We start from the raw sequence: 25002 nt of genomic DNA on the forward strand, positions 1-25002 counted from the left end.
TTCTTTTCGTTGATGGTGTACCCCAATGAAGTGAGAAGGTGTTTCACAAATGTCAGGTGCTGTAACAGCAATTCCTGACTGTCCACCTGAATTAGGCAGTCGTCTAAGTACAGGAAAATTTGGATATTTCTCTGCCTACAGTATGCGATGGCTGGAGCCAGGCATTTTGTGAAAACTCTGGGCGCAGTAGATAAGCCAAAGGGGAGTGCAGAGAACTGATAATGCATAGATCCTGCCCTGAATCCTAGATACTTCCTGCATAACTCCCTTGTGGGGATGTGCAGATAGGCTTCTTTTAAGTCTAGGGTGACTAACCAGGCATTCTTGGCTAACACAGGAAAACGCTGTTGCAGGGTAAGCATTTTGAATTTTGGTACCACCGGGAAGGTGTTGAGAATTGAAAGATCCAGGATTGGGTGCCAACAGCCCTCTTTCCTGGGTAGTAGGAAGAGTCTGGAGTAGAATCCTTGATCCCTCTGTTCTACTGGAACTGGCTGAATAGATCTGATATTGCAGGAAGCTACTACTTTTGGCTTTGCCCACTGGTTGGTTTGGAGGAAGGTCTGGAACTTTGGTTGGTGTATTGAATGGAAAAAATAAAATAAAATTTGTACCCTGGGATACAACCCACCTGTCCTGTGTGATGGATGTGTGATTTTTTGCATTTTTTTTTGCATAGGGGGTTTTCCTCCCTCCACCACAAAGTAATTGGAGGGCAGGCTGGGTCAAGTAGTTCTGTAAGGAGTTGTTTTTTTTTAGGTTTTGCTTCAGGGAGGGCACTCCATTGCTTAGATCTCTCCATTGCTTAGCTGCTTGTGTAACTGTGGTCTGTTCTGTCTGGTGGGTCTCTGGTTTCCTTGGGTCTGCTGTGAGAGCCGGGCTGGAGGGGGCTGAGCAATGCCTACTGAATCTAGGGAGGAATGAATCTATTTTCTTGCACTTGTAAGAATTTTTTGTTTTCTTCTATCTTTTAGCTTTTTTTTCTTCTATCTTTTTCTAACCACTTTCTTTTGTGGTGCTAAACAACTTTTCCTTTTGGCAAAAGGAGTCTGGCAGGGCATGCTCCTTGAGCCAAGCATGCCTTCTGCCTGCCTTCCACGCCACATGCCTTCTCAGTGCTGCTTGCCAACTGCTGCTGCATTGCAAAGTATGTTTGCTCTTTAAAGCTTCTGTGCTGTAATATTTTGCACTTCCTGCTTTTTCTGCACCTTAATTTTTGCAATATTTAATTGTTATTTAACATAATGCTTTACTGGTTTGTTTGCATTGTTTCCATAATATTCTAATATACTGCCTCCATGCCAGAAAACGCCAATTCAATGTTGCCGGCCAGACTACCTTTGTAGCCGTCATTGGAATCAGTAGGGAAGGAATGAATTAGGGCAGGGTCTTGGCTGTAAAATTCTCTGTAGTCAGAAATACCTGGGAAATGTGTTCTGGGTCAGGCAGGAGTGCGGCTGGAGTAAGCAGGAGGTGTGTGTGGGGATCAAAGATAGGACAGGTAAAAAACAGGCAGGTAAAATGTCAGATTAATCAGTCTTGTCTAAAACCCGAAAGGCAAGTCTTGCATTCCCACTGGAAATGCCTCAAGGAATGGAATGCTAACAAAAAAGAAAATCCTCTGAGGGGACTCAAGAAAAATCTTCTCCTCTGCATCAATATGGATCAGGGTTGGAGGCAAAAGATCTTATCAAATGACTCAAAGGAATCCTAGCAGGGTCTGTGATCAGAATAGGACTCTGCACACTTCCAGCAGCAGATGGTACTCCTTCATCTCAAAAATCCAAAAGGTCTGCTCACTTCACTCCTGTGTGCTTTGGAAGGGATGCAAGCTCTTCTTTTGTTTCTTTTTGTTTCTTGTGGTGCATGCAAGTGCGTGTCTGCGGTCTTCTGGCATTTTTTTGTGTTGCATGAACCCTAATATGTAAATTTTGGGGGTTTTTTTCAGCTCTGTCCAGGTTGTGAAGCCGGCCTCAGGCCAAGGTAGAGACATGGTAAAAATTTCAGTCAGACATCAGCAAAGTGGTAAAAGCTGGCATCAGACTGGCAATGGGGAGAGACAGAGGCCTGCAAATCCAATCAAGAGGAGTGGCATGGCATACTGACGCTCACTCTGCATCATCTGTCTTCAATCAGTCTAAATAGAAAATTCGTTGGCAGCTTTGGACCTATAGTGGATGTCTCTGGGCTAGCTGGCTTTTTGAAATCAACGGGAAGCATGGCTTATGCTTTGGACCTTAAAATACGGAGATAGAGCCAAAAAGAATTTAAAATTTAATATCAGTAGTCGGATGGTTTGTGAAAAAAATTTCAAACTGAAAACAAAAACTGAGCGTAGGTAATGAGTATTGTGAATCCAACGGTTTTAAAACTGGCAAAAAGTAAGACGGAAGACCCAGGTAAGGTAAGATGGTTTAGTTTCTTCATAAATTAGTCAATCCAAAAAGAAAAATCAAGGTAGTGGTACTTAGCTTTTCAACAGAATTGCACAATTTCAGCTTTATGAAAATTGCAAGAAAACCAAGCCTTCGGCTCTTCTGCGGTCGGGCAAGAAAGACTTATCAATTGAGAAATTCAAAATCTTGCAGGCAGCGCCAGTCCTTTAGACGCCTGCAGACGGCAGTAGCAGAAAAAGATCTAAGCAACAAAGACTGCCTTATGTGAGATAACCCATGCCTGCGAAGAAATAGCAAGTTAACAAGTAACAGAAATACTAAGTCTTTGGTATTTGGGAGATATGATGTTGACCTAGTTTTGAGAAGTACAAGTGTGATGAGCTTCATGACAGCCATCTAAGAAATGCAGAAAGATATAACTCTGACTATAAGACAAGATACCTAAACAAAATTAACTCTACATTAAATTTTTTCTTTCTCTCATAAATCAAGAAAATGTTATAGAAATATAAATAATCTTAAATTTAATACACAAACCATTCAATTAATATAATTTTGCCAAACACAATGTCAGCCAAAGTAAGGAATTAAAATAAAATTAAGTCATTGTAATAGGTAAGTTAAAATCCCTAAATTAAAGTAATAAAAAAACCCACAAAAAATAAAATAAAAAAAAAGTTTCATCAGAACTTAAACAAATTAAGGAAGAAATAAAAAGGTAAAAAAAAAAGAATTTACAAACAACCTGAAAAGAAAAAAACAAAAACCAGAAAATTTCATATCAACAGAAGAATAAAAAAGGGTATTTTTATTACTGGCCACGAATATCAACTAATAAAAAGACCTGTGATTCTAATACCTCTTCAATACTACAAACAAAAAATAGGGTGTTTAGTTACTGAGCTTTGATTCACTATACCCGAGTGTGAATGCTTTAGTAAGTCTAATGGTATACACTTACTAAAGTTCTTATATTCGGTGGTAAAACTTATTTATAGTAAATAAAAAATTACTACATACTGCATTATGGTTAGTGTGAATAAGATCCCATTACTATAGAGAAAACTTTGATTGGATTCAGGTTTACTGACTCAATGCTAACAAAATAAAAAATAAAGGAATCTGCAGGAGGTTTCTTTTCAGTCAGCTGGAACAATAAAAATTAAACCAAATGAAAGACATGTTTACCATGCCTAAAAAACAGTCTTAAAACTACTGACAGTCTGAACCAATATCTTAAAATTTCAATCAGACTTTACTATTACTTGCTTGAAAAATGAAAAAAGAGATCAGTTTAGTGGTTTAGCTAACAGTACTTATTACACATTTCATTCACTGTGGCACGAATGATGTTGAAATTTACTCCTCACATGAAAAATTCATTAACTGAGATAGAGATTCTTGAAAAGAACAACATTAACATCGTGGTGGGTGAAATTATTCCTAGTCCTAAATAGGTTCATAGGTTGGTACTAGGCCATCGGCCCTAGGGCCTATACAAGCCTAGCCATAACAATTCCATGGCTATTTCTTCCGACACTATTTACTTCCCTGGACTCCTGTCTAGCAGGGCGACTGACGTGATCCCCGGGGTGAATTTCCTTTCTCCCATCCAATCGTCAAGGTTCCTTTTGAAGAGGGCCAAAGAGGTGCTCTGCTTGACATGTATGGGAGTCTGGGGAGTCTCTGGGTCAAGAACCTATCCCTCCAGCATGTTTTGTTTATTGTGATGACAAGGTTTAGATCCCTGGAGCGTGTGGCTCTGAGGAACTGGGATTTCTTTAAGTGTAGCATGTCCAACAGCTCTGGGTTTGACATGGCCTTGTAGGTTAAGTACAGATCGCCTCTGAGTAGATGATATGCGACAGAGTATAGCTGGAGTTTTTTAAGGTGGTCAGCGTAGGGCATCTGCTTTAGGCCTGTGATTCTTTTAGTGAGGTATTTCTGCGGCCTTTACAGTTGTTGCAGATGTCTTGAAAGGCACATACCAAACGGGGCGTTGTGTTCTATAATGGGTCTAATGAAGGATGAGTACAGTGGGACAATGACCTCCTTTTTCCTGGATGAAAAGCCCTTAGTGATGAGGTTTGCCACATAGAAGGATTTCCTGACTGTTGTGGTGATGTGGTTATCGAAGGTGGGACCACTTTGTGTTTACTGTACTGCCACCTATGTGGTAATTCACAGGTACATATTTTTTCCCAAAGGGTATAACTATACATTTCTTGGCAATGAGCTTGAGCCTATGGCTCTGGCACCAAACATCTGTTTCTGTAAGGCCCTTTTGCAGAGTATCCACATAATTTGGGGATTCAATAATGGCTCCCAGATGGCAGTCATCTGCAAACTTTGCTAGCCAGAGTCCCTTAGTTTTGGCCTGTACTTCAGAGAAGTAGATGACAAAAAAGAGCAGAATGACTATCTTCATATTAAGGCTCTATTATTTAATAACTTGCTGAGAAAGCTGTGTACTACTAATTCTGTGAATCTTGTTACTTACAGGTAAGATTTCATCTGGGATCCCAGTATGTTCACTAAGAACAACTTGCACTCATGTTATTACTGTTCAAGTTTTGTTTATAGCAAGTTAGCTTACTGAAATATGGCACTTCTTTACTAAACTTTCTGTAACAAACATGTTGATCAAAAAACAAAGGACCAAACAGCTTTAAGTTTCTATTACTGCAATGCATAGACACTAAGGAATAGGTACTACTATTCATTGTTTATCACACAACATAAGGTTGACATTTTACATATTACAGAGGTTTGGCAATTAAATAGCTTATGTTTTCCAGGAAATAATTAAATTGAATGTCTATGGCCACTTGGAAATGGTGCTGCTGTTTTACTGCTTATATCCAATCATTGCCACATGAATTGATATCAATTAGTGTCTTGGAACCATACTAACAGGCTTACCATTATCTGCTTTAGGAGCTAGGACAGAAATTTGTTCTTATGGGAAACCATCAATGGACAGGACATATCACATGGAATTGCACTCTTTCTAGAGTCTCACTTGGAACATAATTTTGTCATCAATGTTAGTGACTTAAATTACCTGAAAATATACTGTCAAAACTATTCATCCTGAAAAAACATCGAGCAAGATTTCTTAAGACACCTTACCTCAGTTCAATATGACTCAAATGGTTAATACTCCCAAAGGAGGTGAACCTGTTCTTGACACTTTGATCACAAACTGTCCTCCTCAATCTGACAATGTCTCTGTGGGTCCTCCTTTGAGTAATTCTGACCACTGTTCTAAGTCTTTTAATAGTCTATCAGTTTAACAACAAAACAAGAGTAATAAAACATAACTCTAGGACTTTATTGATCTCTAACATTTTCAAATTTTAAACTAGATGATTGGTCAAAACAGAAAACTACATTGAGACAAACAGTGTTCCTTTCGCTTCAATATTATTATTAAACTCTATGGAACATGTGTCTCAAAGTAAACCCCACAAAATTAGTACACTACTATACTGGTGGGACATAAAACTGTAATAAAAAGAACCTGGAAAAGAATTCCAGTTAGGATACAAGTTATAGAAAAGATAAGAATATTTCACAAATATAGGAGAAACCCTACAAAAAATAAAGCAAGATCAAATTAGATACGTAAAAGTGTTAAGTGGTTGTTGAGGAAGAAAAAATTAAGTTATGAAGTACAATCATTCTGTGTGAAAAAGACATTTTTACAAATGCATTAATTTGGATACTAAATTATAATTCAGTATCTGTAGTTACTGATGGATAATACAATCAGATTACAAGACTGCAGACTGATTTAATTATTTTCCCCAGAACTTAAATCCCATATACTCTTTTCAACTGAACATATGTCTACTTTAAATTTCACATGTCCTCTCTCTCAAAGACATGGCTCGTGATGCACTTACAAAAAGTGGCAACAAGACTGACCACATCTCTGCAGTACTGGTTCATGGACTGCAAAATAATCTGTCTTTGCGATATTAGATTTTCAGAACCTCCAACACGGAAAGTCTATTTCGCCTATATGAAAAAGGAGGGCAAGTTGCGTTTATCCAGTTTTTGGAAAATCAGTCTTACATCAAGATTATGAGCAAATTATGTTAAGACTGTTAATGAAACCAGTAAATCACTCAGGTATTCCTCATATATACCAGCATGGCTTTAGTCCTGGGAGGTCAACTCTGACTAATTTAATAAGAGTTGTGATGAGGTGAATTTTACCACTAGACTATTACACTGCCGGTGTTGTCTTCATAAAGTTAGCAAAGGCTTTTGACACACTCATAAGTCTACTGATATAACTAATATACATTTACTCCATTTTTGATTAATTTTGATTAAGAACTGGTTATTTGGTTACAGGCTATGTTTTTCACTAAAAGATAAATTTTCTGGAAAACTTAACAGTACTGTTAGAGCCCTTTTCTGTTTAATCTGGTCTTACCACCAATTAATGAACACTGCTAGCAAGCAAAGTGCACTGATGACTGCAATATATTTTTTTCTGGATTATAAACGGTATTATACATCAACAACAAACTATTACATCAAGTCTCAACTTAAAGTTAAAATTATCTTGTTCAGTCTGTCACCAATAAATATGAAGTGATGTACTTTGGAAAGTCAGTAATTACATCAAACCTCTTTTTCAATGGGGCTATTCTACAAGAAGCAATTTACTGGAAATTTAATTTCTTCTGATTTTTATTTCCCAAGCATGTAAACAATATTAGAAAAAGTGCTGTGCATTTTATGGGTCTACTTTTTAAATCTGTATCCTTAACAGATGAATCACAATGTATATTACACTGATCTTAGAATACAACAGCTCAATTTACATACACAGCTCAACTTGCTCTTACTGAAACAGTTCAAAGGAAATTCACTAAGAATACCTTCTGTTCGAGGTCTTTCACATCAAGATAAATATAAAGCTTTAATTTATACTAACTGCATTTCTGATATAGGGGGAGTTATGATGTAATGCTATATTTATCCTACCTAAACTAAGTTTCTGATATGGGGGGAGTTATGATGTAATGCTATATTTATCCTACCTAAACTAAGAACTTTACTTTCAGAAACACCTCATCACAATTGCATAATATTTCTATTTCTTTTAGAAAAACAGTAGAGAATTTACTATTGCCATTTTTCATGGCCATTAGAACAACAAAAGGAGACATCTTAAAGACAAAAAAATGTAATATAAAAAAATACCACAATTCAAAATTGGAATAATTCAGAACTAGGTGAAGGCTGCTAAACGATCAAGACTCTGAACTTTTTAAGACAAGCACATTAAAGTCCACTTAAGTGTTAAGTGGGTGCCCACTGTTTGATATCATGTTGACTGCAATAAGATACTCCATTGTATCAGTGCAAAACAATGTCAAAGCAACTTTGTGCACTGTACTACTATTTTTTTCCTTAGTGCTGCTAGCTTTATATATGGTTCACTTCACTTCTCACCTGCAACAACATCTGGCTAAGTAGCTTCTTCACCAAGACAAATATCTTCCTTAATTCAGGAAATATTCCAGCTAAAACTATAAAGTGATCCGGATTGTCATGACGCAGCAAATACTCGAGTGCTAAAAGTGCAACTGACCTCTATGAGACAATGTACTTCATGTTTACTACTGCCAATTACTAAATGGTTTAGAGGGTAGGAATTATTTTCATTCACCACATCATAGGTGAAATCAACACAGCAGAAAAAGCAGTTACACAAAGAATGACAACTGGATACATGAGAAAAAAATCCAGCATCTTTACCGCCGCTGTTATGCGTATAGTAGGATGAGTATTACAGCTCTGCAATACTCTACTCAATGTGTCAGCAAACATGGCACGGAGCTCTTCTGCATGACTGTAAACTTCATCGATCTTGGGCCACCAATCCAGCGTAGACTAGAAATAATGTACACAAAAAAATGATTAATTCCATACTATAACAGATACAGAGAGAAAGACAAACACGTACTCACAATATCACTTGATCTGTAAAGGAGACCACCTCCCTCACCTGATCATAAAGATTTTCACAGCTGCAATCCCCAATTAGGCAACTTTTTCATCTCCTCAACACAAACCCATACATTGCCAACATTCTCCAAACAGCATTAACTATATACAAACTCAAAAATTTGCATTAGTATCCAACATTCAATAATCCCAAATACACAGTAAATATTCCTCTCTTCTTATCTTCAGGTTTTTGTTTCTGCTGTGCACCTTTATTGTTTATTTGTTCACCTGCTGGGCAGTGAAAACCCTATCTCTTATTTTCCTGACTACTCCATTACTTTCTCTCTATATCTGAAGGTAATGCAAAATCTGAAGGTAATGCTACTCAATGTTAGAAGTCTGAACCTCAAAATGCATGGTCTCGAGGCACTCCTAAAAATGGAGAACATCGATATCTGTGCAGTAACAGAAACCTGGTTCAAAGCTCCAGAGAGCACCCCTGCAATACCAGGCTACAACCCTTACCACACTTTTCGGCCACAAAACCAACACCGAAACACTAAAGGTGGAGGAGTGTCCATATTCACACCAAGGATATTCACACCTCCAGGCTAGTTCCCCAGCACAATGCATCTGAAATTCTCCAGGTGCAACTAACACTAGGTAAGACTGCAATCCAAATTCTAGCTTGCTACAGATCCCCCACCATGCACCAAGATTCTCACTACACCTTTCTAAACATACTTGAAAATATTAAGATACAACCAAACACCCTAATACTGGGTGATTTCGACTACCCTGCCATTAACTGGGAAAACTACTCGGGTACCAACTCCTTTTCCCAACGGTTCTTGGAATTCATAAATTCCAATGCCCTGGATCAACTAATCCTTTGTCCCACAAGGGGCTCCAATATCCCAGACCTGGTCATTACCAACATGGGAGATAGATGCTCCACACCAGTGGTCACCCCCTCATTGGTCAGGTCTGACCATAAACAACTCACCCCTGACATCCACATCCCACCCCCACCCCCAGTAAGGAAACCTCCTTAAAAAACTTCTCAAAGGCAACTTCATGCTACTGAAGTCAGAAGTGAAACTTCAAGACACCCATGCAGAAGGGATCTGAAAGTTCGACTGCAGAATCCTACACTTAGGCACTATACGAGCACATCCACCCGTGCATGAATCGTGCCATCCCAAATAGAACCAAGATGCTCTTCTCCAAAAAAAGGAAGCCAATCTGGGGGTCCCCTGCTATAAACAAACTATTCAACAGAAGGAAGAAACTGTTGCAGAAAAGAGGAAAATCCCAGGATGCAAAAAAACTCCCTCACCAGCCTCAGTAAGAAGCTGAGATCCCTCATAAAATCCTCAAAAGCTAGTTACGAAAATAAAATTGCCAAACATTCCAAAGACAACCACAAGGCATTCTATTAGTTATGTCAAGAATTTAAATGGCAATGCTCAGATCTGCTCTGAGCTACAACAGAATGGCACTAAATATACTGATCCCAAGGATATTGCCAATATCCTGGCAGATCGTTTTAGTCCCAACTTCACCCCCTAAAGGGCCCATCTCAATACCAAAAGATTGCCAAATTCTGGTAATCACGGCCACACAGGTAGAAACCGCACTCTCCAAAACTAAGAATACAGCATCCATGGGACCAGGTGACATCCCAGGCTGTGTACTACATAAACTACAAAATTAACTGGAACCTCATCTAAGTGTCATGTTTAATCATAGCCTCACCTCAGGCTTCGTGCCCAATGAGTGGCGCACAGCTACAGTTATCCCACTCCACAAGGGGGGATCCACCTTGGATCCTGGGAACTACCATCCCATCAGTCTGACAAGCCTGATCTGCAAGGGCATGGAACGCATTATCATGGAACTTATAAACAAAGACATTGGCAACCTTCAAACACTGGACCCCACCCAGTTTGGGTTTGTGAAGGGTCGATCTTGTCTCCTGAATCTGCCTTGACTTCTTCGAATCAGCTTCCAGAGCTGTGGATGAGGGTAAGGCGGTCCACACAGCCTATCTGGACCTCGCCAAGGCCTTCAACACCATCCCCCACTCTGGAATCATAGATAAACTTACTAAGCTAGGCATAAATCCCTACATCACTCGATGGGTTGCCAACTGGCTTAATGACAGAAACCAGACTGTAAAAGTAGCAGACTACAAATCCAGACCCAGACAAGTGGAGTACCTCAGGGTTCAGTCCTGGGACCACTCTTGTTTGGCATCTATTTCTCTGAAGTACAGGCCAACACTAAGGGATTCTGGCTAACAAGATGCTTGGTGCCAGAGCCATGGGCTCAAGCTTAATGCCAAGAAATGTATAGTTATCCCCTTTGGAAAAAAACATGTACCCATGAATTACCACATATGTGGCAGTGCACTAAACATCGAAAGTGTGATGAGAGACTTAGGGACACAGGTGGACAGTGGTCTCACTTTCGATAACCACATCGCCAGAACAGTCAGGAAATCCTTCTATGTGGCACACCTCATCACTAAGGGCTTTTCATCCAGAAAAAAGGAGGTCATTGTTCCACTGTACTCATCCCTCATTAGACCCATTATAGAATATAATGCCCTGTTTGGTATGTACCTCACAAGACATCTGCAACAGCTGGAAAGGCCACAGAAATACCTCACTAAAAGAATCACAGGCCTAAAGCAGATGCCATATGCGGACTGTCTAAAAAAAACTCCAGCTATACTCTGTGGCATATCGTCTACTCAGAGGCAATCTCTGCTTAACATACAAGGCCATGTCAAACCCTGAGCTGTTGGACATGCTCCACTTAAAGAAATCCCAATCCCTCAGAGCCACACGCTCCAGGGATCTAAACCTTGTCATCACAACGAACAAAACATGCTGGAGGGATAGGTTCCTGACCTAGAGACTCCCCATACTCTGGAATAGACTGCCCATACATGTCAAGCAGAGTGCCTCATTGGCCCTCTTCAAAAGGAACCTTGATGATTGGATGGGAGATAGGAAATTCACCCCGGGGATCATGTCAGTCGCCCTGCTAAACAGGGGTCCAGAGAAGTAAATATTGTGGGAAGAAATATCCAGGGAATTGTTATAGCTAGGCTTGTATAGGCCCTAGGGCCGATAGCCTAGTACCAACCTATGAATCTATAATGCCACCACGGAAACAATTCATTTGTATATGTATGTCCTTTTTAGCTTGGTTCTCTGACTTCTCATCCCCACTTCTGTTATTTCATCCACCATCTCTACTACAGCCTTACAAGTTGGCTCTAAACTTTGACTTCTACCTCCTGGTTTATTGCCTTCTTTCTTACAATTAGACACAAACTTAATAATGCTTACTGATGACCTTGGTTCAGACTACTTTGGTTCAGACCACCAATCGTAACACAGAAAAATACCTTCAATTTCCCTGTTACATACCTGATTCAGCATTTCCTTGAACATGTTTTTAAAATTTAGTAACTCTGGACATGACTTTTAAATGCAATTTCATTTCACAATTTCCTCTTCCATGCATTTCCAACATGAATTACTAGCTTGTGGGAACACCTGCTGAAGTCCAGTCGGTGTGTAAAAATGACTGTGTATGCACCCCCATGAAAAATACTGAACTTTTAAAGATGAGAAAGCAGTGATATACGCAGGACAGAAAAACTAATCAAATAACCTAACACAGTCCTGCTTGTAAGGAGCTCAGAAATGCCAAATCAGTGGAGTATAATCACAATGATTAAACATCCTTAAAAAGCTCCAAATACATAAATAAAGTGATCAGACTCCTCATACTCAGAATGTATATAAATGCACGTTTATGTACTCATAATATTGAACTTTCTTAATCATGTGACATATTTTGGAGCTAGACAGCCTTTTGTCCATGTTACTGATACAGGTCAGCTCTAATAACCCTTCCCATGTTGGTTTTCATCCTTACCAAACTATTTTTTTTCCCTGCAAAATTGTTTAGGCCCCACTTTATACTTCTTTGTTTTTAACTCTGGATCTAACGTTTTTTTAATTTAACCCAAAACACAAGGAGCCAAAGTGTTATTCATTCTTTCTAAAAGCTCTTGTCTGCCTCAACTCTGTTAATAGGTCTTGATCTCAACATATCACTCTGTTAGAAGATGAATGCATCCCTTCCTTCCTCCCATGTAATCAATTCACACCACTTCCTAATTCATCCCAGTTCTGAATGAGGTCAAAGCTAGAATAAGATTTCTGCAGCCAACAGGCACAAAGCACAAGAGGCACTGTGTGATAGAATGCTAAAGATGATGAAAAGTACAATGCAGAGAACAGTGATGTAACCCTTTCTCCCCTTGTTTTCACTCCTTTTCCTACTGGCAATATCTCATTTCCACTGCTTTAGCTCCCTTTTTCTGTATATATTTATCATTATTTTAATGCAGTCATTTGCTGTCATTCAGTAGAGCTTAAATCTTTAAGACCAAGGGTCTTATCATGCCAGGCATGTCTGTAAACAGCTGCTACAAATTCATATTCATTACTTCAATAATGTGGTCTATCAGTTTTAGCATCTGCCACTCCCTTATTTCAACCTTCAAGCTCGGCCAGCATCAGTCTCTCCTGTAGTGAATCCTCTCTTCGCACATTATGTGGCCATGTATTTGACTTAGTTTTACTATCGGGTCTGACCTTCAGATCAGTACTTTGTCTTTTGGCTTTTTCCTGGTTAGGGGTCGCCACAGCGGAACTCCAGTCCACTGACTGGCAGTAGATTTTCACGAACGCCGAGGTGCCAGCTCGACGTCCAACCTTCAACGAAGGCACGCCCATTTAGGCATGTCTTTCGAACGCCCACCCAACCGCGGGGAGGACATGCAGACTCCACACAGAAGGCAATCCCCGCACTCCAGCTGAGAATCGAACGGGAGAACCTCTTGCTGTGAGGCAACAACGCTACCGCTGCACCACCGCGATACCTTCAAATCAGTACTAAAAGGGAAAAAAATCCTCACTTGATCTTCTACCAGTCGATGAAACTCAAAACCCTTTCTCCAACAACACAGTGCAAAAAGTGCATACATACATATATATATATATATATATATATATATATATATATATATATATATATATATATATATATAAACACAAAAGTAAGGTACACAGCCCACAGTATTACTGGGAAAACACAGGTTTGACTACTATATGGAACTCTGTTGACAATGTGACAACATACTGTACTTGCTCTTTAAAATCTTGTCTGGATATGTCTTAGTTTTCCTTCCAGAGATCTTTAAGCCTAGGAAAATAAAGCTGTCACTGCCTCCATTTTGTTCCATTCTACATGCACAGAACTGCTAGACCAGGAAACAGTTTAGTTTCAAGTTTTGTGCTTGTTTTTATATTATGCAGCAAGCAAGGATTTTTCAAAGTAACTTTTCTTCATTGGCACTCTAAAATCATTAATTCTGTCTAGCTGCTCATTTAGTTTTCTTATCCACTGTTACGATGTTTCACTTTCTTTACTATGATGCTACCCCTTTCCTCATTACAGCTTTAATTTGAGTCTGCACCCTAAATATTGCCTAACTTCTTTAGACTGCAGGATCAACTTGTGTTTAAAAAGTCTCTTCACACTCTCCCAGGCCTCCAAAATATACTTCGAAGACCACTTTATCTGCCTTAATAAGCAAACCATTTTACTTTTTGCTCAATTCCTAAAGGAGTCCGTTTTTAATAAATGCGTAGGAAAACAGCAATGCTTAGCTCCCTGGCTGAATTCTGGTCTGGGTAATTGTTAACACCTGGGATGAATGATCAGAAATACATGCATTACTTTAAAGGTCCCTTGCACACATGCACTTTGTTGGGTTATTATACATGTTGTCTGATCTAGCCCAGTTCCCATATTTGGGTAATACTATGCAAAATTCCAGGTCTTGATCAGCCATTTTACTACAGTCACTCATCAAAACATTTTCATGCATGTTTAGAAACCTACCTTCCCTTGTTATCAGACAAGACTGTGATCAACCTGAGATTTCTGATATACTGGTAAACAAGTTCCAATCCCATTCCCCCAATACAAGTAAGTCTTGATAAAGTATTTTCCTTAAAAAAAACTTTAATTTCAGTATGACCTTAGAGGAATATACATGTTAGCAAAGTATTTTTTTTTACCATTCCAATATGTCCTCATTAAAATAAATTGAGTCTCTTTCTCAGATTTTTCTTCAACAACTACAGGGGGTCTTCTCTTGTTGTCAAAATGATTACCCCTTTCTTGCTCTTTGTTAACTGGCATAGCAGCCTTCTTTAAATCCTGTGTTATATCACTGCTTTGCTTTGGCTGTTATATAAATGAGGTTTTTGCTACATTAATAAATGCAGCTTATTCTTCTTAGTGAAAGTTAATACCCTTCTGATGAGAAAGGTCATACCATTAACATTCTAAGACAAAACACCAAGTCTCCCAAGTAGCCATCTGCTTCAATTTCCTTCAGTATCTTAATTTCCCACTGTCCTTATTAGAAAGTTTCCTCATCACTTCTGACCAAAAAATATACAACACATACCTACCTATACATGAACAACAAAAACAGCATTTTCTACAGCTTTAAGCTTGCATTTCTATACAACCTTTGCCTCCTTGCTCCAGCTCAAGTGAAGCAAACTCTCAAACATACAAGCACGACAAAATTGGAATAGAATTTTCTAAGTTGAGAGCAGATGTTCTATCTAGGATGCCCCTCTTACAAGATTTACCTGTTCTACTCTTGAGGCATCATATGCTACCATAACTTCGGTCTGCATTTTACACACACTTTCCAGCATTCTACCACCCCAAACAACCCCTGCTTCCTACAGAACAGGACATAAAATATAATGTGAGTATACCCTCCCCATTTGTTTGTGCAATTCAGAATTGGCTTTTACTTTGCCATTTTTAGCAATGTAAATACAACTTCAAAAAATATTCTCTTCGCAGCATTGTAAGATGCATCTACCATATCAAATAAAAAATTTCTACTTCAACAGTCGAATACTACGACATATGCAACAGTATTTCTTAGTCCACTGCACACTGTATTCCCACTGCACTAACTTATCACCCAACTCTTACCATGAAGCTCAGGTACTTCCTGACTTTTGCTTAAGTTTTTTTTTTTTTTATTTTATTAATTGTAAACAGAACTTCTTTGTCATCCTAGTTGCAGACTCATAGTAAGGGAACGTTTCTACATCTTGAGAAAATACAATATTTTAAATTTCAATCCTTTTTGTCTGTATAACATCACACTGGAATAAATTGTTCACTTTTTCCTTCTATGCCCAAAATAGTAAGAGTCTATTTTTAAGAACGTTCCAATCTGCCACAATTTGAGAGGGCTAACTCCTTTGGTTGGCATATTTAGGAATTTTACGTATACCTTAATCTCAATCTTTGAAATTATAAGGGATGTATACATAACATGATCCAACAGCATCTCCAGGGTAGGAATTCTAGTCCATTTGTGAATCTGTTCCTAATCATACAACAGGCAGTTCGCCTTCTCTACTTTTTTTGAAGCAGTCCTTCAACCAACTATCCCGAAATTCCTCTTCTCAGCTTTCAATGTTGAGATTTTTTCATTCATATCAACCCCCCCCCCCCCCTTTTTTTGGTCATCCTAACTTGAATCTGTAAATTTGGGCAGTTTCTTCTATTTTATTTTTTTTCATTTGTTTTTAAGTAGTCCTACAGCAAATCACTTATCGTGTACATTTTACCTCTTTTGTAGCATGGCTCTTTCATCCAGATATTATAACCATCCCAAGTTTATCTATTATATTTGATAGCCAGGCTTTGGCCATATCACTGCTGGAAAGTACAGTTGTGTACACTTACCATAAATGTAGATGTTCGAGTGTATTCACTGTTGCAGTCATCACATTTGTGTTATCCCTGCCACGGTAGCCCTCAGTCGGCCCGAATACCAGAGGCTTAGTATATCTGCGTTGGTTGCTTTCGCTTCAGGAGTGATGTCAGGTCGTCAGTAATATAAAATAAGACAGCTGACGCCATTATAGTTTTTCTTGCCCTGTCAGGAGCCCCTAAGTGGGCGCCAGGATATGGTGGAAGAACCCCACCAGCAGAAAGTAAATACCAAAAAGTTCCTTGTAATGAGAGAGAGAGAAAGGGGGATGGAGGGAGGGGAACCAGGACTGCAACAGTGAATACACTCAAAAATCTACATTTATGTAAGTGTACACAACTGTACTATGTTCTTTGTGTTTCACTGTTACAGTCATCACATTTGGGTTGATTCCCAAAGCTGAGGAAAAGGGTGGAGGTAGTCAAGAAGACTAGGATGCCCAGCAAGACTGCAGTGGCAAAGCCTCCCCTGGATTTGTAGAAGACAGGCAGGTGGTAATGCTTGGTGAAGGTATGAACTGATGTCCATGTTGCAGCCTCCAGGATGTCCCTGGTGGGGAAACCTCTGAGGAAAGCCATAGAGGTTGCTCTAGTAGAGTGAGCTCTGACCCCCTTAGGGGGATGTTTCCAGTGTTGCTTGTAGCAGAAATGGATGCAGTGTGCTATCCATTTGTAAATGTTTTGCTTGGATATAGCTTTGCCCCTTCCTCCTCCTACAGCAAAGCTGACCAACAACTGATCAGTCTTTCTGAATGATTTAGTCCCGCCTAGATAGAATCTAAGAGGTCTGTGCACATCTAGAGTGTGCAGTAGTCTTTCCCCCTTGTTTTGTGGGTTAGAGAAAAAAGTGGGAAAATGAAAGGATTGGCTAAGAGCCACACTGGTCACCACTTTTGGCATGAAGGATGGGTTAGTCCTGAGGGAGGCCCTATCAGCATGGAAAATGATGAAGGGCTCTACTGCTATTACTGCTTGTAGTTTGGATACTCATCTTGCTGAAGTGATGGCCAGAAGCAAGACTGTCTTCCATGAGAGAAAAGTACAGTTGTGTACACTTACCATAAATATAGATGTTCGAGTGTATTCACTGTTGCAGTCATCAGACTTGGGTTATCTGCCTGGAGGTAGCCCTCAGTCGGCCAGAATTCCAAAGTCTTGGGATTTCTGCATCGGATGCTGTTGCCTCTTCCATGATGTCAGGTCGTCAGTGGTATAAAACAGACAACAGACGCCATTACATCAGTTTTTCTTGCACCAAATGTCAAGAGCCCCCCAAATAGAAAGCTAGTATATGGTGTGGAACACCATCAGTAAAAAGTAAATACCACTGCCATTAAAAATGGCCATAGAGAGGATAGGTGGAAGGATAGAGAAAACCAGGGGGCTGGAGGGAGGGAAAAGTACAGTTGTGTACCTACCATAAATGTAGATGTTCGAGTGTATTCACTGTTGCAGTCATTACTCTTGGGTTATCCTGCTGGCATGTTACCCGCAGTAGGCCTGAATTCCAAAGTCCTGGTTCGACGTCTGTTGCCATTGCCTCTTCCCTGACGTCAGTGCACCAGGGGTATAAAAGATGCAGCCCACTCCATTTTCTTCAGTCTTTCTTGCCCCAGATGTCAGGTGCCCTCAAAAGGGTAGGCTAAATATATTATGCCAATAAACATACATGCAGTAAAGAAACATTTCCTTCATCTACAAGCAAATACACCACATAGGTTGTATAGAATACAGAAGTACAGATAAACCCCAGCAAAATAAACGGGGACGGTGGGAGGATAACCTGGACTGCAACAGTGAATACACTAGAACATCTACATTTATGGTAGGTACACAACTGTACTATGTTCATTGTGTTTCACTGCTGCAGTCATTATTCTTGGGTTGAATCCCAAAGTTGAGGATGGGTGGCTGGACTAAATAGAATTAGGAGAGGTTATGAGGCCCTGCAGGACTGCAGTGGCAAAGCCTGCTCTGGATTTAGAGTAAAGAGGTAAGTGGTAGTGCTTTGTAAAAGTGTGCACTGAACTCCAAGTTGCAGCCTCTAAAATGTCTTTGGTTGGTACTCCTCTGAGGAAGGCTGCTGAAGTGGCTGCTGCACTGGTAAAATGAGGCCTAATGCCCTTAGGCACTGATTTATCATGCTGAGAATAGCAGAAACGGACGCAATGGCCTATCCATTTAGACATAGTCTGTTTTGAGATAGCGTTTCCTTGTGATCCTGCAGCATATGACACTAAAAGTTGCTCAGTCTTTCTGAAAGCTTTAGTTCTGTCCAAGTAGAAGCGTAGCTGCCTGTGTATGTCCAAAGAATGCAGAATTTTCTCACCCTTGTTCTGTGGGTTTGGATATAAGGTAGGCAAGTGAATGGTTTGGTTGAGAGCCACACTGGACACCACCTTAGGCATAAATGTTGGGTTTGTCTTCAGAGAAACCATGTCTGGATGAAAAATGATAAAAGGTTCCACAGCCATGAGTGCTTGTAACTCAGAGACTCGTCTTGCAGAGGTTATTGCTACGAGTAGAGCTGTTTTCCAAGATAAGAATTTTATATCAGCTGTTGAGGCTGGCTCAAAAGTAGGCAGTGTGAGTTTTTCCAAGACATAATCGAAGTCCCATGCCGGAATTGGTTTTCTCCTTGGAGGCCTGATGTTTTTGGCCCCTCTGAGGTACTGCCTTATTAAAGGATGAGAAAAGATAGGTGATTCTGTATTGTAATGGGCTGAAATGGCAGAGGCATGAATCTTAACTGATGAAAAGGAAAGGCCTTTGTGCAGCATCTCAGTTAGGTATTGTAAAATCTGAGGGATATTTGGTACATACATGTCAATGCCTTGTTCCTGGTTCCAAGCACAGAATCTCTTCCATTTTTCTGCATAAGATTTTCTGGTACTGGGCCTCCTGGCCTCCAAAATAACATCCATAACAGCTTTTGAAAGAGGAGTGTTCTGAATGGCTACATTATCTGCCATGCTGCCAGATTTAAGGTCCTGAGTTGGCTGTGCAGGATCTGATTGTTTTGTTGGGTCAGAAAGTGAGAAGTTTGAGGCAATATCCATGCTGGACCTTGGGACAAGCTCTTCAGGATTGGGTACCAGCGCTGGAGTGGCCAGTCTGGTGCAATCAGTATCATTTTTGGCTTCTCTTGTCTGACCTTTAGGAGTACCCTGGGAAGGAGAGACAGTGGAGGGAAGGCATATACTGTTAGATTTTTCCAGCTGAAGGATAGGGTGTCCACTCTCCATGCTTGTTTGTGATAAATCCTTGTGCAAAATCTCTGTAATTGGCAGTTGTGACGGGAGGCAAATAGAGCTATGTCTGGGCATCCCCATTTCCTTGTTATCATGCTGAAGACTTGTGGATCCAGTTTCCACTCGTGGGGAATCCATGAGGTTTCTGCTTAGTTCGGCTGCCAGAGTATTTGTTTTTCCTGGCAGGAATTGTGCTTGCAGGTGAACTTGATAAGCCAATGCTGTGTCCCATAAGGTCATTGCTCGTCTGCAGAGGGGGTAATAATGTGTACCTCCCTGCTTGTTTATGTACCACATGACCGTAGTATAGTCTGTCTTTATCAGTAGCTGTCCCGGATGAAGTAAATCCTTGAAAGCTGTCAGGGCATTCTGAACAGCTAGCATCTCTTTTTGATTGATGTGAAGATGCATCTGGCTTGCAGGCCATGTGCCCTGAATACATTTTTCTGCCATATGGGCCCCCCAGGCATAATCTGATGCATCCTTTGTCAGTGTATATCTGTCTATCTGTCTGGGGGTAAAGTGAATGGCAGACCCTTGTTGTGGTGAGAGGCCTGTGCCCGCCATCGAAACTCCTGTTGCAGGCAAGGAATGAGGGTAATTACTGTCTCCAGGCTGTGGCAATGCTGAGTCCAAACACTTTTTAGATACCATTGTAGTTCCCTCATATGCAGTCTGGCATATGGAATTAGTAGAATGCAGGATGCCATGAAACCCAAGGCCTGCAGGATTTTCCTTGCAGATAACTGGGTCTTTGTTGCCAACTTTTTGAAGTAGTCAGTTGTTTTTGTTTGTCTGGCGTGAGATAAGCCATCTGGGCAGTTGTATTTAAGCTTGCACCCAGGAATATTATCTTTTGAGTGGGTACTATTTTTTATTTCTTTTCGTTTACTGTGTACCCTGGGCAAATTAGTAATCTTTTTACAAAGGTCAGATGCTTTAGAAGAATGTCTTTGTTCTCTGCTTGAATAAGGCAGTCGTCCAAATAGGGATATATTTGAATTCCTCTGTCTGCAAAATGCAATTACTGGTACTAGGCATTTTGTGAAGACCCCGGGTGCAGTAGATAAGCCAAGGGGCCGTGCAGAGAATTGGTAGTGCATTGAGCCAGCTATGAATCTGAGGTAGCTTCTGCAAGATTGTCTGATTGGGACATGCAGGTATGCCTCTTTTAGGTCCAAAGTTATGAGCCAAGCCTCCTTGCCCAGCATGGGCAGTAGCTGCTGTAGAGTCAACATCTTGAATTTTGGAACCTCCAGAAAAGTGTTTAGTATAGACAGGTCCGGAATTGGTCTCCAAGCTTTGTCCTTTCTGGGCACTAAGAAAAGTCTGGAGTAAAATCCTTGCCCCTGCTCTTGTTGTGGTACTTGCTGAATGGCCCTCATGTCCATGAGGGCTGTAATTTGCTTTTGTGCCTCTGCCCATTGATTGTGTGGCAGGACTGGCATACCTTTTGCCCTTGGTAGGGTGTGAAAATGGAACCTGTAGCCTTGGGACACTATGTTCATTTGTCTTGGGTAACCATTTGCCAGTTTGATGAAAAAAGTGCTAATGTTCCCCCTAAGGGGGCTGCCAAAAGAAAAGTGCTTGGATCTGGCAGAGGAAAGTCACTGGGACTGTTTCCTGTAAGGTTGGGATTTGTCTTCTCCGATTTTGGAGGTAGGAGAAAGTACAGTTGTGTACCTACCATAAATGTAGATGTTCGAGTGTATTCACTGTTGCAGTCATTACTCTTGGGTTATCCTGCTGGCAGGCTACCCGCAGTCAGCCAGAATTCCAAAGTCTAGGTCCGGCGTCTGTTGCTGTCGCCTCTTCCCTGACGTCAGTGCGCCAGGGGTATAAAAGATGCAGCCGACGCCATTTTCTTCAGTTTTTCTTGCCCCAGATGTCAGGTGCCCCAAATAGGTAGGCTGAAAAATATACCAATCAGAAATGCATGCACAAAAATAACATTTCCTTCATCTACAAGCAAATACACCAATAAGGTTCTATAGGATAGAGAAGTGCAGATAAGTCCCAGCAAAGAGAAGGGGGTGATGGGTGGGTAACCTGGACTGCAACAGTGAATGCACTTGAACATCTACATTTATGGTAGGTACACAACTGTACTATGTTCATCGTGTTTCACTGTTGCAGTCATTACTCTTGGGGAGAATCCCAAAGCTGAGGTTGGGTGGCTGGGCTAAATAGGATTAGGAGAGGCTATCAGGCCCTGCAGAACTGCAGTGGCGAAGCCTGCTCTGGACTTAGAGTAGAGAGGTAAGTGGTAGTGCTTTGTAAAGGTGTGCACTGAACTCCAAGTTGCAGCCTCTAATATTTCTTTGGTTGGTATTCCTCTGAGGAAGGCTGCTGCTCTGGTGGAATGAGCTCTAATGCTCTTAGGCACTGATTTGCCATGTTGAAAGTAGCAGAAACGGATGCAATGGCCTATCCATTTAGAAATAGTCTGTTTTGAGATGGCCTTTCCTTGTGATCCTGCAGCATATGACACTAAAAGTTGCTCAGTCTTTCTGAAAGTTTTAGTTCTGTCCAAGCAGTAGCGCAACTGCCTGTGTATGCCCAAAGAATGCAGAATTTTCTCAAAAATGTTCTGTGGATTTGGGTAAAAGGTAGGCAAGTGAATGGTTTGGTTGAGGGCCACACTGGACACCACCTTATGCATAAATGTAGGGTTTGTCCTGAGAGAAACCCTGTCTGGATGAAAAATAATGAAAGGTTTCACAGCCATGAGTGCTTGTAACTCCAAGACTCGCCTTGCAGAGGTTATGGCTAGGAGCAGAGCTGTTTTCCAGGATAAGAATTTTATATCTGCTGTTGATGCTGGCTCGAAAAGAGGCAGTGTAAGTTTTTCCAAAACATAATTGAGGTCCCAGGCCGGACTTGGTGCTCTCCTTGGAGGCCTAATGTTTTTGGCCCCTCTGAGGTACTGCCTTATTAAAGGATGAGAAAAGATAGGTGGTTATGTATTGTAATGTGCAGAAATGGCAGAGGCATAAATCTTAATTGATGAGAAAGAAAGGCCTTTGTTCAGCATCTCAGTTAGGTATTGTAAAATCCGAGGAATATTTGGTACAGACGTGTCAATGCCTTGTTCCTGGTTCCAAGCACAGAATCTCTTCCATTTTTCTGCATAAGATTTTCTGGTACTGGGCCTCCTGGCCTCCAAGATAACATCCATAACAGCTTTTAAAAGAGAAGTGTTCTGAATGGCTACATTATCCGCCAAGCTGCCAGGTTTAAGGTCCTGAGTTGGCTGTGCAGGATCTGATTGTTTTGTTGGGTCAGCAAGTGAGAAGTTTGAGGCAATATCCATGCTGGACCTTGAGACAAGCTCTTTAGGATTGGGTACCAGTGCTGGTGTGGCCAGTCTGGTGCAATCAGAATCATTTTTGGCTTCTCTTGTCTGACCTTTGAGAGTACTCTGGGAAGGAGAGGCAGTGGGGGAAAAGCATATACCGATAGATTTTTCCAGCTGAATGATAGGGCGTCCACTTTCCATATTTGCTTGTGGTAAATCCTTGTGCAAAATCTCTGCGATTGACAGTTGTGAGGGGAGGCAAATAGATCTATGTCTGGGCATCCCCATTTCCTTATTATCATGTTGAAGACTTGTGGATCCAGTTTCCATTCGTGGGATCCATGAGGTTTCTGATTAGTTTGTCTGCCAGAGTATTTGTTTTTCCTGGCAGGAATTGTGCTTGCAGGTGAACTTGAAAAGCCAATGCTGTGTCCCATAAGGTCATTGCTTGTCTGCAGAGGGGGTAGGAATGTGTACCTCCCTGCTTATGTACCACATGACCATAGTGTTGTCCGTCTTTATCAGTAACTGTCCTGGATGAAGCAGGTCCTTGAAAGCTCTCAGGGCATTTTGTACAGCTAGCATCTCTTTTTGATTGATGTGAAGATGCATCTAGTTTGCAGGCCGTGTGCCCTGAATACATTTTCCTGCCATATGGGCCCCCCAGGCATAATTCGATGCATCCGTTTGTCAGTGTCTGTCTGGCTGTGGGTAAACTGAATAGCAGACCCTTGTTGTGGTGACAGGCTTCTGCCCACCATCGAAACTCCTGTTGTAGGCAGGGAATGAGTGCAATTACTGTCTCCAGGCTGTGGCAATGCTGAGTCCAAACACTTTTCAGATACCATTGTAGTTTCCTCATATGCAGTCTGGCATATGGAATTAGAAGAATGCAGGATGCCATGAAACCCAAGGCCTGCAGGATTTTCCTTGCAGATAAGTGGGTTTTTGTTGTCAATTTCTTGAAGTAGTCAGTTGTTTTTGCTTGTCTGGCACGAGATAACCCATCTGGGCAGTTGTATTTAAGCTTGCACCCAGGAATATTACCTCCTGAGAGGGCACTAGTTTTGATTTCTTTTCATTTACTGTATACCCTAGGCTAATTAGTAATCTTTTTACAAACGCCAGATGCTTTAGAAGAGTGTCTTTGTTCTCTGCTTGAATTAGGCAGTCGTCAAAGTAGGGATATATTTGAATTCCTTTATGTCTGCAAAACACAATTACTGGTGCCAGGCATTTTGTAAAGACCCTGGGCGCAGTAGATAAGTCAAAGGGCAGTGCAGAGAATTGGTAATGCATTGAGCCAGCTATGAATCTGAGTTATCTTCTGTAAGATTGTCTGATTGGGACATGCAGGTATGCCTCCTTTAAGTCCAAAGTTACGAGCCAAGCCCTTTTGCCCAGAATGGGCAGTAGCTGCTGAAGAGTCAATATTTTGAATTTTGGAACTTCCAGAAATGTATTTAGTATAGCAGGTTCAGAATTGGTTTCCAGGTTTTGTCCTTCCTGGGTACTAGGAAAAGTCTGGAATAAAATCCTTGCCCTTGCTCTTGTTGTGGTACTTGCTGAATGGCCCTCATGTCCATGAGGGCTGTAATTTGTTTTTGTGCCTCTGCCCATTGATTGTGTGGCAGGTCTGGCATGCCCTTTGACCTTGGTAGAGTGTGAAAATGGAACCTGTAGCCTTTGGAAACTATGTTCAGGACCCATTCGTCTTGAGTAACTATTTGCCAATTTAATGAAAAAAGTGCTAGCTTTCCCCTTAAGGGGGCTGTCAAAAGAAAACTGCTTGGAACTGGTAGAGGAAAGTCATTGGGACAGTTTCCTGTAAGGTTGCGATTTGTCTTCTCCGCTTTTGGAGGTAGGGGCACCCCATTGTTTAGGCCTGTAAGAGCCTTGGGGCTGAGATCTGCCTCAGGGGCGCCTGTATCTGCCTCTTTGTAGTCTGTCTGAGACTGGAAAGGACCAATTTTTAGAAGGCCAGTTCCTGCTAAACCTGGGTGGCTGTACCTGTAAGAAATCCTTGACTGTCTGCATGGATTTTGCTTTATCCTCCATTTTTTTCAACACCTCTTCTGCTTTAGTACCAAACAAAGTATCATGCTGTAATGGTGCATCTAATAATTTTGCTTTAACATGATCAGGTAGACTATGTTCCTTTAACCAAGCATGCCTT

General features: G+C 40.9%; 1 protein-coding gene across 2 annotated transcripts in view; it reads right to left on the bottom strand.

The window, feature by feature from the left end:
* Positions 1-25002, bottom strand: part of NF1 (neurofibromin 1) — a 5218972-nt gene that overhangs the window by 3713241 nt on the left and 1480729 nt on the right. For both annotated transcript variants that reach the window (XM_044054637.1, XM_044054636.1), the window contains exon 12: positions 8178-8312. In XM_044054637.1, the coding sequence (XP_043910572.1) occupies positions 8178-8312 (135 nt within the window). The remainder of the gene's footprint in view (positions 1-8177; positions 8313-25002) is intronic.

The sequence above is a fragment of the Protopterus annectens genome, chromosome 13.part0 (genome assembly GCF_019279795.1).
Source record: "Protopterus annectens isolate FY-2018-M chromosome 13.part0, PAN1.0, whole genome shotgun sequence".
Classification (NCBI taxonomy): domain Eukaryota; kingdom Metazoa; phylum Chordata; order Ceratodontiformes; family Protopteridae; genus Protopterus; species Protopterus annectens.